A 16,322-nucleotide genomic window follows, 5' to 3' on the forward strand; every position below is an offset into this window, starting at 1 on the left:
CATCGAGCGCATACGTAAGACCGCCTCCTAGAAGAGAGATAGTCATGCATATGGCAGACAGTGCAGAAAACTGGGTAGCTCAACATGCTGCTTCTGTCTGCTGCTTCCATTGCTGCCCGCTTGCTGGTCTGCTGTGGATGACTTCTGTGTTTGCTGTGGCTGTCCTCTGTGCCTGTTGTCTGCTGTGTCTGCCTAGTTGTGTGTCCTCTGCGCCTGCTGTGGTCTCCTTCTGCTCTCCTTTGGCGTCCCTTCTCAAGGCCCTTCGCAAAGGCACTCTTGCTAAGGCGAGCGCCTTTAACGCTCGCCTTCGACGCGCGCCAAACGGCTGAGTGCCGTTGGCCCCTCCCCTTTTAAGGGGGAGCTTCGGTGGTCAACGTCAGGGATGGGCGGAACTAACTCTTGCCGATTCCCCCTGTAGTCTCCTGCCTCCTCTTCCCCTCGTGTGATTATTTGCTCTTGCTTTTGCTTCCTTCTCCTTCTTTCACTCTCTCCTGCTGCTTCCTTGCTCTTGCTTGCCTTACCTGTTGCGGGCTTCAGCCAAGTCTATGGCTCTCAGGGTGGCTGCATGTCATACCTTGTGGCTTCAGGCAATGTTGGTAGATGTGGCATCCAAAGCTAAGCTGACAAAATTCCACTTCCCTTAGCAACAGCAGCAGATGAATCCAGAGACCAATGGGATAGCACACATGTACCAGCAGGTGGAGATAGAGAAACTGATTAACAGGTGATCCTGTACCAGCAGGTGGAGATAGAGAAACTGATTAACATGTGATCCTGTTGGCTGGCATGGCTCCTGCATCATCAGTATGCTCTATCTCCCAGCAGGTGATGATTGCTATTCATCTAGCTCATGGATTCTGGCTGTGACTTGGCAATTATTTTCTCCTGTTGAGGTTTGTCTTCAGTGAGATGGCAATTTTATTTCTCCTGTTGAGGTTTCTCTTCAGTGAGACAGGGGTGTCTGGCTGAACGGTGCTGGCTTTAGGGATTACACCTGGGTCCCCCCAGGTCCCTGCTTCACCTTCCCTCCAATGATAGAGGGTCTGATTTGGTCTCGATTTTTCTTCTTTCCCTTCACTGTTTAAAAAAAAAAAAAAAAGAGACCACAGTGACTATTAAACATTTCTGCCCTCATAGTGCTAGCAACCGGCATCTGCCGGCCCTATCAACAAAATTGTGAGTATATGTTTTTCATTTGAACTTCTTTTCTGGTTTCTGGTTGTGGTGGAGCTGCGGGTTTGGTGTGAATCTACAGAAGGAATATGTTTTTTTTATCAAACGCTATCTTTTGTAGAGTTGTGGAAATAGTTTAGCAACTGACAAGTAAATTTAAATTTGTATGAAGTTTATTCAGTAAAAGGCTTCGGGTGTAAGGATAGAGCTCTGTTGATGGAACTGGTGCCTTCCCTTGTGTTGTAGGCGCGTGCTTGTTTTCATACTCTGGCAGCAGTGCCACAGCGGTAGTGGGTTTTCTCCCCGAGGCGGACTCTGCTTGGCAGTTCCTGTGACCGGGTGGAGGTGAATATTTGGATGGCTCCGGGTGTGTTCTTCACATAGCTGGTTCTTGACTGAGCGCAAGAGGCGCACGCTTATTTTCCTAAGTTGAGGAGAACGAAGCAACATTCATTTATTTCTTTCCAATGTTCATTTTAAGCATTTTATGCTATGACAGTGAGAAAAATATTTTAATGGTTGGCTCCGGGTAGATTTTTAATGCGCTTTTGATAGAGCCGGTTCATTTTGACATGAAACAGGCACGCACTTGGGTCTCCAGTGCTAGCGGGAACACTGCAGCGTTCACGGGGTTTATTTTGCAGCTGACTTAGGTCACTGTATCCCGCGGCGTCCCTGTTTTCGGGGTTCTGTGCGTCGAGAGTGTTTCAACAGCTTTTGTCACTGTTGCGGTGATATACCTTTTGTGTGTTTCCCCACTCTCTCTACTTGAAAGACTTAACTACTTTAATCTGGACTATACTGTTACGCCTCACAGTGCTTAAGAAAGAGATTCTGCCCTGTGCTCAGCCGCCCAATCTCGGTTTTTTGTCGTTATGGGTCGGCAGAAGGCAAATTGCTGCACAGTGATGTTTTATACGGGTATATTCTTGTCTCTCTCGGGGTCCATGAAGGGTGAGTCTGTGGAGGTTTAGAGCTTTTCTTATTCTTTGTGCCTCTGTGCAACGCTGTGTGTGTCTGGTAGCACTATAGAATTGATTTCTGAATGTAATACGAATAGATTACGAATTGGGGAGTCTCTAGGGTCATAAGGCACTTCACATCTTTCTGTGGGCAGAACTATCTCTCCGTCAACCAGTTTCTAATCCAGTTCACCACTTTGGGCCCTAATTTCAGCCCATGGACTTTATTTAAGAGCCTCCTATGAGGAACCGTGTCAAAAGCTTTGCTAAAATCTAAGTAAATTATATCTAGCACATGTCCTTGATTCATTTCTCTGGTCACACAGTCAAAGAATTCAATCAGATTTGTTTGGCATGATTTACCTTTAGTAAACCCATGTTGCCTTGGATCTTGTAATCCATTAGATTCTAAGAATTTCACTATCCTTTCCTTTAGCAATGTTTCCATTATTTTTCCAATAACTGAAGTGAGGCTTACTGGCCAGTAGTTTCCTGCTTCCTCTCTGCATCCACTTTTGTGAAGAGGGACCACATTCACTCTTCTCTTCTTGTTGGAGAATCACTACTAGCTGGCAACAGTGCCTCAAATTTTCACCAAAGTTATGATGGTAATGGCTGCTTATCTCTGCAGAGAGGATTGGCAAGTACACTTGCACTTGAAGATTGTCTCATCAGAGCACCATCTCGAGCAGAATGAGGAAAAAAAGGAGTAGCGGCAGCTGTGCAGATGTTGCAGAGTCTGGGCTGGATTGTGAACTTTCGAAAGAGCCACCTAGTTCTGGAACAGTCCCTGAAATTTCTGGGGGTCTTATTCAACACAGCAAAAGGCCGAGTCTTTCCTCCAGAAGCACACTCCGGATCAATTCCTGAGTCATCCTAATGACGGATGCCAGCTTGTTCGGCTAGAGGGCTCATTCCAGCGGTCATCCAGTTCAAAGACAATGAACTCTGTTTCAGTGGAAATGGTTTATCAATAGGCTGGAACTGTGAGCCGTTTGTCTGGCACTGCAATGACTGCAGTCTTTGCTGGAGGGCAAAGCAGTCAGTCTTCTCCGACAATGCCACAACAGTGGCCTTTGTCAACAGGTAGGGAGGCACCAGAAGAACATAAGACTAGCTGTACTGGGTCAGACCAATGGTCCATCTAATCCAGTATCCCATCATCATGGAGGCCAGACCAAGTCACAAGTACCTGACAATAACTCAAATAGTAGCAGCATGCCATGCCACCAGGAGTACTCCGCTCTGGCAGGAGGTGAAAACATTGTTCTGTTGGGCAGAAATTCACCTGTAGGCAATCTCTGTGGCACACATAGCCAGGGTGAACAATATTTAATCGGATTATCTCGGCAGACAGACATTAGACCCGGGAGAGTGGTCATTGTCCCTGAAAGCATTCCTAGCCATTGTGAAACGATGATGATGTCTGATGTTCAACCTAATGATGACTGCAAAGAACGAAAAGGTGACTCGTTTCTTCAGCTGAAGATTGAACCCAGAAGTGCAGGGCTAGACATCCTGGTTCAACCAAGGCCAAAGACCAGGCTACTGTATGTGTTTCCACCCTGGCCCAGGCGTTCATAGTACGTGGATCTCTTATTCCTGTAGAACAGGGATGGGGAACTCCGGTCCTCGAGGGCCATAATCCAGCCCTCAAACTAAGGACACCGATTCAAGATCTGTTTTCATCATGGAATCTTAACATAGTCTTAGAAGGATTCAACAGGGTATGAGCCTTTACATGACACCTCTCTCATGGATCTATCTGTCAAAACAGAATTCCTGGTAGCAATTATATCTACCAGAAGAGTCTCGCTGTCATGCAGACCCCTGGTTTGGGGGAATTCCCTGTAGTCCTCCTTCTCCTGTCTTTTTCTCTAGGGCTGTTGCCAGCTTTGGTACGAACTGAAGGGGGGCAGTAGAGACCATGGAAGATGAAGAGGAATTGAAAAACTATGATTGACATCTTCTGCAATATGCTTGTGAGTGCAGAAGGATAACCCTATGGTTTAGCACATCATCCCTATCTACTAGAAAAGATATCATCAAGGTAAAAGCCTAATTTCTTTTTATGGAAGAATTTTGCTTAACATTAGTATGCCTTAGTTTGTTTCTCCCTTTATCTCTTGTAGAGATGATATTAGTATTTTTGATGGACTGGTGGAAGATGATGATAAAGATAAAGCAAAAAGGTAGGACAGAAGTGCACGTTGTTCTGATGTTTTACTTGTATATAAAAGTGAGGGTCTGAAGTCAGAAAAGGTTCCAAAAGTTTATTCTTTTAAAATTCTCTGTGTAAAAACCTTGAAAAATATAACATTTGTAGACATATAATAGCACTATGTTAATACGAATAACTTGGAAATTTATAGTTCAAGCCTTCACTTTTTCAGTTTTTGGTTCTTCATCAGATGATGGATCAGATAATGAAGCTTGAGCAGTCATTGTGGTGTTTATCTCTTTTCGACAAGTTATGCACAACTTTTGACCAGGTGTGAACTGATTTTTTGTCAGAGTCCTTAATTAAGAACATAAGAACTGCCGCTGCTGGGTCAGACCAGTGGTCCATTATGCCCAGCATTCCGCTCACACGGTGGCCCTCTGGTCAAAAACCAGCGCCCTATCTGAGACTAGCCCTACCAGTGCATGTTCTGGTTCATCAGAAACTTGTCTAACTTTGTCTTGAATCCCTGGAGGGTGTTTTCCCCTATGTCAGACTCCTAAAGAGCGTTCCAGTTTTCTACCACTCTCTGGGTGAAGAAGAACTTCCTTATGTTCGTATGGAATCTATCCCCTTTCAGTTTTAGAGAGTGACCTCCCTACCTTAGAGAGGGTGAACAACCTGTCCTTATCTACTAAGTCTATTCCCTTCATTATCTTGAATGTTTCGATCATGTCCCCTCTCAATCTTCTCTGTTCAAGGGAGAAAAGACCCAGTTTCTCTAATCGTTGTCTGTACGGCAACTCCTCCAGCTCTGCAATATTGTTACTGATAAACTTCAGACTCTTTCTAACCTGATGATTAGGTTTCTAACCTGATGATTAGGTTTCTAGAATCTCAGAGAGAGCGAGAACCAGAAGGCTTTGAGCATGCGCAGATGCTTAAGGCCCAGGCAAGAGGCAGGAACTTCTTGTACCGGCACGTTCTGTGGGCTGCATACCGGTGCCAGATGGGGGGTAAGGTTCATTGCTGTTCGGGCGGGGGGTGCCGGTTTGCACGGGGAGGGGGGGAGCGATGCCGGTTCTCGGTGGGTGGGAACATATCAAGCGAGTTTCCCTTACTTCCTATGGGGAAACTCGCTTTGATATATGAGTAATTTGGTTTACGAGCATGCTTCTGGAACGAATTATGCTCGTAAACCAAGGTTCCACTGTACAAGACTTCAAAAATGGATAAAATTTGTTATTAATATTTTTGCTGCTCTGTTTGACTTGCAATATCTTTGCAAATAAATGAAAGCAGGCCTTGGAAATTTTCATAGATGAACAGTAATCAATAGTTGAGCAGGTGTACCAAGCAAGAAGTCAACACTTAAATTTGTTACAAATCTAGGGCCCCCAAAGATGAAGCCCAAAATTAGCGAATTGAGTTTTTGGCTAACTTTGGCATTGAGGCATTAGAAGAGCACTTAGCCTAGACTTTTGAAACTCTAAAAGCTTATTAAGTACAAAAAGTTGCATCAGTAGACTAATCCCCTCTTCTATGAAACTACGATAGCAGTTTTTAGCGCGTTGATCCACGCTGAATGGCCCATGCTGCTCTCGACTCTCTTAAAATTCCTATGAGTGTCGGGAGTAGCGTGGGCCATTCTGTTCAGCTGACCGTGCTAAAAACTGCTATCGCAGTTTCGTAGAAGAGGGGTTAATTTTCAGGCTGATGTTAGCAATACTCTGTGTACAGGAGGCCATTGAAGTTGCCCATTTGTTTCGTACGACATACACAAAAAATTTAAGGCCTCTACTTAGGCACCTCTTACTACATGAATTTCAGGTTTTAGGGGTTGAAACTTTGCATTGCTTAGTGCCATAAGTTAGGGTATTTACATGCCAAGTTTTATTAAAATTGAAGATGGTAAGGTGGGGACCAATTGTACAGAACCCCCAATCGCCCTCCCAGCCTATCCGTGACCCCCCGGCCGACCCCACCCCCACCCCCCTTCCCCGTACCTTGTTTCAAGTTGGCCGGACAGACGGTGCCAAACCCACCTGTCCGGCAGGCAGCTAACAGCAGAATGGGGCCGGATTGGCCCAGCTGTCCCAAAGCCCCACCCACAGGTGGGGCCTAAGGCGCCTGGGCCAATCAGAATAGGAGTTGCGTCGAGGGCAGGAGGGCCTGGGATCCCTCCTGCCCGTAATGTGCGGGGTGGGGGTAGGGGGTCGCAGGGGCCAGGAGGATTTGGGCTCCCTCCTGGCCCGAACGAGTAGGGGCGGGGGGGTTGCCAGGGCCAGGAGGGTTTGGGCTCCCTCCTGGCCCAAACGAGCAGCGGCGGAGGGGTCGCCAGGGCCAGGAGGGTTTGGGCTCCCTCCTGGCCCGAACGAGTAGCGTCGGGGGGGTCGCCAGGGCCAGGAGAGCTTGGGAGCTCTCCTGGCCCGATGTTAATTGCGAGGGGGGGTGATGGATCGCGGCAGTTTGGTTAGAGGAGTGATGGCATCACGGTAGGGGAGATGAGGCATCTCTCCTGCCGCGATGCTTGCGGTGGGTAGGATGCCGTGCTGCTGAACTGATGGCGCCAGCTCAGCAGCCCCTTTTTCGGCACTTAGACCTGGTTTGACTACGTCTAAGTCAAAAAGGTCTAAGTGCTGACTAGGCAACTTGTAAATGTTTTGGTTATACCTGTTGTACGCCTAGGTGTAGGTCGGCCCACCTCCTGCCCACTGCCCGCCCTTTCCCCTCCTCTAAACACACCTCTTTTCTCTCTGTGCGTTTAGTGGCAGGGGAAAGGCCTAAGCTGTTTTTAGATACGTCTAAAAACCAGCTTTGGTTATGGGTACTTGGACAATCAGGCTTTTTGATCGTCCAAGTGTAGCCATTTAGGACACTTTTTAGACTTTTTTTTTTTTTAAATTATTATTACCCCCTTAGGCTTTATCGGGGCCATTCCTCACAGATCATAGAAACATAGAAATAGACGGCAGATAAGGGCCACGGCCCATCTAGTCTGCCCACCCCAATGACCCTCCCCTACCTTTGTGAATAGATCCCACGTGTCTATCCCATTTGGCCTTAAAATCAGGCATGCTGCTGGCCTCAATAACCTGAAGTGGAAGACTATTCCAGCGATCAACCATCCTTTCAGTGAAAAAGAATTTCCTGGTGTCCCCGTGCAGTTTCCCGCCCCTGATTTTCCACGGATGCCCCCTTGTTGCAGCGGGACCTTTGAAAAAGAAGATATCTTCTTCCACCTCGATGCGGCCCTTGAGATACTTGAATGTCTCGATCATGTCACCCCTCTCTCTGCGTTCCTCGAGTGAGTACAACTGCAACTTATCCAGCCGTTCCTCGTATGGGAGATCCTTGAGTCCCGAGACCATCCGGATGGCCATTCTCTGGACCGACTCCAGTCTCAGCATGGTAATGCGGCCTCCAGAATTGCACACAGTATTTCAGGTGGGGTCTCACCATGGATCTATACAATGGCATAATGACTTCAGGCTTATGGCTGACGAAACTCCTGCATATGCAACCTATGATTTGCCTTGCCTGGGAAAAATAAAGGGTACAAAAACAAATCAGAACCAAAATCGAGGGCACCTGGGAAAACATGAAAAAATACCAAAGTATAAATTAAAAAGGAATAAAATTGAAATCACGATTGCATATTTTTTCTTATTAAGCCTCATACACTCACAACCTACAACATTTCTTTCAGGATAGAGCATTTCACTGCCTATTGAGATATATGACAGAAGCTTATGGGAGACTTTCAGAGGTTGGGAGACCATTTCCTGCTTTTTGCTTGTACAAACTGGTTTCAGTTCAGATGCTGAGATGCTAATGTGTGGCATGTATAGACGCTCAACACCAAACAGTGTTATTGAAATTCAAAAAGCAAACATACAAGATATGGGGCAATTTCAAACATAGTAGCTCCCAAAAGAAAGTACGCATCTCACCAAAGGGTCATAACTTCATTAATGAAACATAAATTAGTCCTCCAAGAAGAGAAAAAAGAAAAATGCATCCGGTAACAATTTAAACATTGTTCTATTGCTCCCATACATAATTTAGTCTGTAGAAAGATACATAAGGCTTATAAGAAAAGTCATATACCAAATGATTCTCAATTATTCTTAATTATTTTATTAATTTTTCAAATGACATAATAAGAAAGTAAGTTAGTAGAATATAAATCATATTCAATCCAAATAAAGGAAAACTAAATACAGGAAATTCTTACAACTAACTCAACTCAAGTCCTCAAATGTGGATTCAAGATTACATTAAAGCGAGTAAAATAAATTATTATGATTCTCAATATAAACAGGACCTCCAAGAACTAGCTTTAGCTCTTAATTAAACAGGTGAATTATTCTCAAGTGCAATTATAACATAAGCAAAAGATACGGTGAACAAAAATATACTCAGGCATTCATAGAACACAACTGTAGTGCAAGTTATCACACATTAAAATTTCCTAAAGTGAAAGATGAAAGTCACAGGTCCTCCCCTTCCCACCGCTGCAGTCTGCAGGAGAGAGAAAGAATGTGAGAGGGAGAAAACCAAAGCAAATCACAACAATCACCCTGGCCAAGATCATTCAGGACAACCTCTCCAAAAAATTTCATGAAACAGAGTTAAAACTAGTGAAGTAAAAGGCTGCTTTGTTTACCTCATTGGAATAACTACAAGACGGCATTGTATCTTCCAAAACAGACAATATTTGTTTATTGTTAATATAAAAACTATAAGTATTACAGCAGCAAAGACATATCTAAAAAAACGTATTGTCAGTTCAGAATATGCAATGGAGAGAAGAATTTGCACTCATATGCTTAGCAGGGGGCTAGCAGTTCCCCATAGCATAAGTAAGTGAATCTCTCTGGCTTTTTCTAGAATGCACGTGTTTTTTATACAGAGCAAATCTTCCTTTGTTCCAAGAAAGTCCATCCCCGAATTCTGGTTCTGTAATTCCCTATTGGTACATAAAAATAATATACATCTAACTCTTCCCATTCGTCCACGCCTCTTTCTCACCTCCACAACCCCCCCCCCAGTAAAAGGGGGGCCTTGCAGAAACAGAGAACTGTTGTTGAACTTTCTTCTTTCAGCATTGAGACATGCAGCTGCTAATTAGAGGTGTTACAATTCTGTGCGTATTCGAGTTGGTGTCCTTGTAAGATGAAAAGTTGGCAAAGATGACCTTTCAACAATCCAGCAGTCTGGTTCCCATAGTTTGGTTGGGAGACAGGAAACCCATGGTTTGGTACCAAGTTCTTTCATTTCGTTACACCCACATGAGCAGAGCTCCTTGCTCATTATAAAAGTTTTATGGCTTTCTATGGTGTCTGGCATATGAAGTCTATGAAGTCATATAGCAGTGATAACAGTTCAGCATAACCTTGAAGGGATATCCTCCCAGCAGGGAAACAAGAACATCATTGTTAGCATTGCAAACAGTCTGGGCCTGGCTATGGGAAAATATGTCTGTAGTTTCCAGCAGGGTGTCCAGCATACACAAGTGAAAAGATAGGTCTGTAGAGTCCAGTTGAATCATCTGTATGTCCAGGATATACATGTCACTAGAAATGCATATTACACATAATAGAGTCATCTAACATAAAAGATGTTTACATAAGGTTCTCCCCAAATAGGAAAAAGGCCATTTAATGCTGGACGTTATCCTCCACTGCCAGGCATTTCAAAGACAGACTGCATTAAAACTATGCCGGCTTGATTACACATACAGACTGAAACAATGAGAGAAAAAAAGGAAACATTTGCAAAGATCTGTACAGTTAAAGAAATTCAGCACTACATCCCCCATAATCCCAAGCACCACCACAGATGTTCACTTCATCTCGAGTAAACAAGAGAGAGAGAGAAAAACATACTGCACAGAATGAAAATACCATATACACAGGTACACAAATCTAAAGACAGATTGCCAACCTAGCAGCAGTGTAGACCTCCTTTATTTACTTAAATATCTCATATTCTTGCAAAGGAGCAAAGCATTCTCTATGTCTAGCTAAAAATCATAGAAGCAGAACACACTGCTTGTTAGCTGGAAACTGTGCTTGTGTAACCTTCAACGTTGATAAGACAAAATATAACAATTGAAGTGCAGTGCTAAAAAAAAAATAAACCCTGGACGTCCAGCAACTATTATAGTGCACTAATTTTTTTTTTTTTAAATATATGTTTATTGAAAGAGAGAAAGGTCACAACTAGACAAAATGCATATTCCCTTATACATGTCCTTCAGCTGCACTGTGTCATACGCAAAAAACCCCCCACCTCTTAGTACTGACAATTGTACAAGTGAAGGAAAAAAAAAAATAAACAGGCCAGCACGTTACATCACATGATGAAAAGTAGTACAATGCACTTTATATATATTTCCCCTCTCGTAAGAAGGAAAAAAGGAACTTCTAGGAATGCCACATGGGTGGAGGGAAAATAGAAAAATTAGACAGTATGCATACCATAAATAGAATAAAAGAGAAGGCAAAGTAGTGTATGCTAAAAATTCCCATTCCCTTTTAGCTAAGCACAATACACAATACAAAAAAGGAAACAGGGTTAAGACACACAATCTTATCTATGCAGACTCCAAAACATTTGGTCAGTGAACACTATCTTCAATGCTTCCAGCGTGTGTCCTTGCAAATTGATAAACTGACAGAAATGCATTTCTGGCAATATCAGCTGTCCTAATTACCCCTAATTTCGCTGACTCAATATATTGGTGTCTTTATTTATACTGTAAAGGATAAACCTCTAAATTAGTTAGGGAACCCCTTGGTTGTTAGAGGAATAAATCTTACTTTTAACATCTAAACTAGGAAATGTTTAAGGCACTGTCTCAAAACCACAGAGTTTGCAGGAATTATACCAGCACCGCTCAGTGATAGAATGTACATTTCAAATCGAGTACAATGGTCAGTGTTTCTATATTCTTGAGTACTCATAAATGAAGGCCAATAAGTAATTTCCTAAATTGCACTGTATACAAAGCAGAGTCATAAGAAAAGAATGCAGGACCACATGATCCGCTGTGGGCAGAAGACTGCAGTTTTAGAGCTCTAGAAAACAAATTAGGCATTAATAATGGGGAAAAAGTGACGGCAACCTCTTGGACCTGTAAAAATAAAGGGTTTATCTCACAGCATACATTAAACAAGCATGCAAGGATGTCCAATCATTCACTCAACATTCATTTCATTTTCTACTTTTTTGTGAATATACAAACTGATTTTTCTCATCAACTTACACTATCATATCTTCAACCTCCGGTAACCCCCCTGCATTTCCCTTGCATTGTCAGATGCACAGTCCCATCTGACCAACCTAAATCATCTCATACATCCCCTAAAAAATACGCAATGCTATCAAGACCTCTGTACACTTTCTCATCTATTTTCTCTCTACTCCATTATGCACAAACAATGATGATTTAAATCCGTCTACTCCTACATGTATACTCTGAATATCCCTAATTCACTTGTTGGCACCAGGACATAGCCAGAAAAGGCTTAATCGTATGGAGAAATGCTCTCTTTTATGTAGAAGAGAGGCTTTGAAAGATAGCTTCGAGAACATAAATTTTGTGGGTTTTCAGTAGAGTTTTACTGGCATTAAGACCACCCTCAAAAGTATGCTTAAAAACAAAGTGTGCTGCACCAACCTTTAATAGGTTGGAAGTTTCAGGAGGAAAATGTAGGTTAAGGAGAAAAAAAGAAGTCGGGCATCAGTTCCCATATACTGTCAATATATGTTCACCAAGGTGCATGCTGACTGGAAATGTATATAAACAGTTAACAGTGATAGATCAGATTAAAGTTTGGTTACCAGGAAAAGCTTTGTAAGTGACTGTATTCACATGGTACCAATGGTGATAATTCATAAAAATAGCACAATTCAACGTCAAAATCGTCTATTGTTAGTAAAGCACATTAAACACCCCCCCCCCCCGTCAAAGCATTCTAAAAAGCAGCATAATATAATAACCATTTTCTTATTCTAACGCTTCATATCATTTAGAAAGCACACAATTCAAAGCTGGCTTCAATGCACCAGTCAAAAACGATGCAAAGCTGACTCTGCTCATGTTCGTTGACTATATGCACCAGTCACTGCTGGCTCTAGCTCAAGAACACGGGCTTATGCACCAGTCACCTCGGGTACTCCGGCGATATGCACCAGTCACTGCTGGCTCTGCTCAGTTACTCCTGCTATACACACTAGTCAAATATAAGTGCTGGTGGCTACAAAACGCCAGTCAATAAAGGCGAGCGCAAAAGCAAAGGCAAAGAGCCCGGTTGGGATCACCAGATGATAAGGTAGGCTGCAGACCCTATCATAAAACTGACCTCGCAACAACCAAATTGCTGTATATAATATCGGTTTATTAGCAATAGACAAAAGTCAGCTTTTCATGGAACAACAAAGTACAGCACATTGAGCCAATGGATACATACAGAGTGGCCACCTTCTGTTTATGGATCTATCCTAAAGTTTAAGCCAGCCGGTATGATTACATACTCACTTTCTATTGGGTTGACACATTTATCATATCTACTAATTGTATAGTCTGCATTTTTATCTTGGAGCCATATTGAAGCATGATGTCACCTAGTGTCAAAACTAACCTTTCTATTTCCCTGACAATGCATTCTCAATACCAAGTTCAGTAATTCCTGAGAGCAGACCCTCTCTCTTCTTGAGCTTCATTGTCCTTCATTAGTAGTTTAAATAACTTTTGGTAGGACATCTTATCTTGCAGTAATGGTGCCTGGGCTTATCTTCTTGTTCTTGTTTTGGGTTCGTCGTCTTCTGGAAAATCCTAAAATATCCAAGGCTGTTACAGTCAGCAGATAACCAATGTTGTAATAGTCAGCAGATGCTTGCCAGCTTTTGGGGGCAAAGATGAATCTCTTACAGAGCAAATTATTTTTTTCTTGCTGACAGGGATCGAAATGATTGTTCAGAAACTAGAATTCAGTAGCACAATGACTTTCTTCAAAATATAACTTTTTGGGGTTTCATAGAGGTCTGCACCTACATTTTCATGAAGGTCTTTTTCCTGATTCTCCCTCAACCCTCAAGCCAGTTCCAGTTGAGTTCAAGCAGTACAACAAGATCTCATGAACAACCAGATCAAAGGCACTGCTTAGATCCAACTGAAGAAGCAACGCACTGGAACCTACACTCAATAACCCATGGAGATGGTCAGTTAAAGAGGCCAATACTGTCTCTGCTAAATCCTGAACAAAACCCAGATTGATATTCATGAAGAATATGAAATTTTTCTAAATATTTCACCAAGGGCTCCTTTTACTAAGGTGCACTAGCGGTTTTAGCGCGCTACAATACCATGCGCGCTAGATACTTATGCCTCCATAGAGCTTGCGTTAGTATTTTTCGTTTAGCGCAAGGTTTGCACACGCTAATCCTTCGCGCGCTAAAAACGCTAGCGCACCTTATAAAAGGAGGCCCAAGTCAGCCTTGACCACACCTTGGTAAACAACGGAATACTGGCTATGGGCCAATAGTTAGTATTAAGCGTGATGGATTCCTTAGCATTTTTTATTATAGGTGTAATCAAAATTTGATCTATTCTCTTAGAAATAAACTGTTATTTAAAGAAAAAGTAGTCCATTTGAAGAGATCTGCTTTAAGACAAAAGGAGCAGTTTTCAATACATTCAAAGGACAATTATCTAGTTGACAGTTCTTTTTGGCATATTTAGTAAAAAGTTTACAAAAAAATTTTCAATCAAGAGGATCAGATTGTTTCCAAATCATATCTGTTCCTTGGGCAGTGGAGGATTAAGTGACTTGCCCAGGGTCACAGGGAGCAGTGCAGAGTTTGAACCCACAACCTCAGGGTATTGAGGCTGTAATTCTTAACCACTATGCCACACTCTCCTCCTTTGCTATATTATACCCGTTAAAAAAGTTATAAAAACTTATGATCATCCCTTTTGACCTTCTCAAAGAAAACCAGTCTTTTGAGAAGAGTTGATAGGGGATCTTCTTTTGCCTCCCTAATATTATTTCTTTTGTTTCTTAATCTTTAATTTCAATTCGTAGTAGTCAACATTGAAACCCAGTACAGTACTTCATTTGGTTGTTTTTTTTAAATTTGGTTTTAAAATAAAACTTTTGTCTTTCTATTCTCTCCCTCCTCTCTCCACCCTCAGAGTATCCAGAAATAAATCTGAAAAGAAACGTAGAGACCAGTTTAATATTCTCATCAAAGAACTGGGATCCATGCTTCCAGGAAATGCCCGGAAAATGGACAAATCTACTGTCTTGCAGACGAGCATTGATTTTTTACGAAAGCACAAAGGTAATAAGTCTCTATATATAGTGGTGTGTGAAACGACCAGGTCCCAATTTGTATTAGCCTCGTTCTGCTGTCCTGCTGTCACATACACACACAAACGCACATGCCAATATGCCAAGAGATATATATCCTTTATTCAGAGTACTGTAACATATATATAGCATTTCACATGGGTCAGTTTTCTTAGCATATGACTGTAGGAAAGACCATATTTGGTAACAGGATACATAAAAGCAACTAGAAAAAGGTAGCAAACATAAGTGGGGAGGAATAGTGGGAAGTTTCCATTATAGCATATAATACTATCTTGTCTAAGGTCTAGCAATGTTTCTTTTTTAACAAATGTTTCTTATCAAAACACGTCAACTACAGAACAAAATGGGGACACAGAGCTCAGAACACAAAAAGAAAAGATCTTGTGGGTTCTTGGCAAAATGATAACTGTTTCAGCAGTTCCTTTTACACAAGCAGGAATAGAAAAACTTACAAATATATGTGCCCCTTCAGTATGCAAAAGTCTGGAACTACTTGTGAATTTTGCATTATTTCAACTTTCTGACCTTCCCCCCCCCCTTTTGGCCCAATAGATTTGTCTGTATATCACATTATAAGGGATTCATTTGGCTGTTAGAATCAACTTTTTAAGGCCATTTGTTTCTAATTTTATAATTTTGTTGATACTGGAACATAGCTACTATAACTTATACAAATCATGCTTCAAAACTGGATCGAGACTATCCAATCAGCACGTGTTATTTGTGACCGATCAGGAGGTTGCTTTCATCAGCCAATCACAGTCCATATGTCTAGATAATAGGGAACTGTAAAAAGCATGAGCTTTTTGAGTTTCATACACTTTCTGCATCAACATAAACACTTGGAACCTGATGTTGGAGGAGTGTGTTCATGTGTCAGTGATGAGCAAGGAAGGATTTTCATGCTGCTAGATCGCCAGGAAAGTTGGCTGCAGTCACAGTGTGGTAGCAGAGATTGTACAAAAGAAGAAAACAATGGGTTCACTGGTCTGGTTGTCCACATTCATCAACATCATGCCAAAACCATGCACTTTGACGGATTTCATTGACCAATTGCAAGTTGACCTCACCTCAGCTACTGCGTGAAGGATCAGACGAGTGTCATGTCAGTGTCATCTCATCAACAATTTGTCACCAATGTCTGCAGTTTGGGCTGCTGGGCTGCAAAGCATGCAACAAGTGTTGATTGGACCTTCCATGCTGCAGAGTCGTCTAGAAACAAGGAGATCTTGGATTCGCTACAGGAAGAATTGTTCTGGCAATTAATAACAGAACTCACACGGGATAAAACTATTCTGGACTTAGTACTGTACTTACAAATGATGAGGTTCAATATGGGGTTATGGTGGGTGATCATTTTGTCATCTAGTGATCACAGAATGGTGAGGTTCAATATTAAAATACGGGACAAAAGAACTTACTCAAATTTGAATGTTCTAAATGTCAAAAGATCTAACTTTATCAAGATGGGGAATACCTCAAGGAGGAGTTAGTTGGATGGGAACAGCTGAATGAAGTAGAAAAAGTAGTAGGCGAAACTGAAAGGAGCTATTCTAAATGTGACAAACTTTTTTTATGAAAGTACATAAAGGTAAAAGGAAAAGAAGACTGATTTGGTTCTTAAATATACCATGTTTCCTT

At 42.2% G+C, this 16,322-nt stretch overlaps 1 protein-coding gene across 13 annotated transcripts in view; it reads left to right on the plus strand.

Annotated features, from left to right (window-relative positions):
* CLOCK (clock circadian regulator) overlaps positions 1-16,322 on the plus strand; it is a 265,133-nt gene that overhangs the window by 33,617 nt on the left and 215,194 nt on the right. For 10 of the 13 annotated variants that reach the window (XM_033945122.1, XM_033945140.1, XM_033945131.1 and 7 more), the window contains 2 exons: positions 4,268-4,327; positions 14,501-14,649. In XM_033945122.1, the coding sequence (XP_033801013.1) occupies positions 4,268-4,327; positions 14,501-14,649 (209 nt within the window). The remainder of the gene's footprint in view (positions 1-4,267; positions 4,328-14,500; positions 14,650-16,322) is intronic. The other 3 variants (XM_033945187.1, XM_033945213.1, XM_033945197.1) reach the window with 1 other exon arrangement.

The sequence above is a fragment of the Geotrypetes seraphini genome, chromosome 1 (genome assembly GCF_902459505.1).
Source record: "Geotrypetes seraphini chromosome 1, aGeoSer1.1, whole genome shotgun sequence".
Lineage (NCBI taxonomy): Eukaryota > Metazoa > Chordata > Amphibia > Gymnophiona > Dermophiidae > Geotrypetes > Geotrypetes seraphini.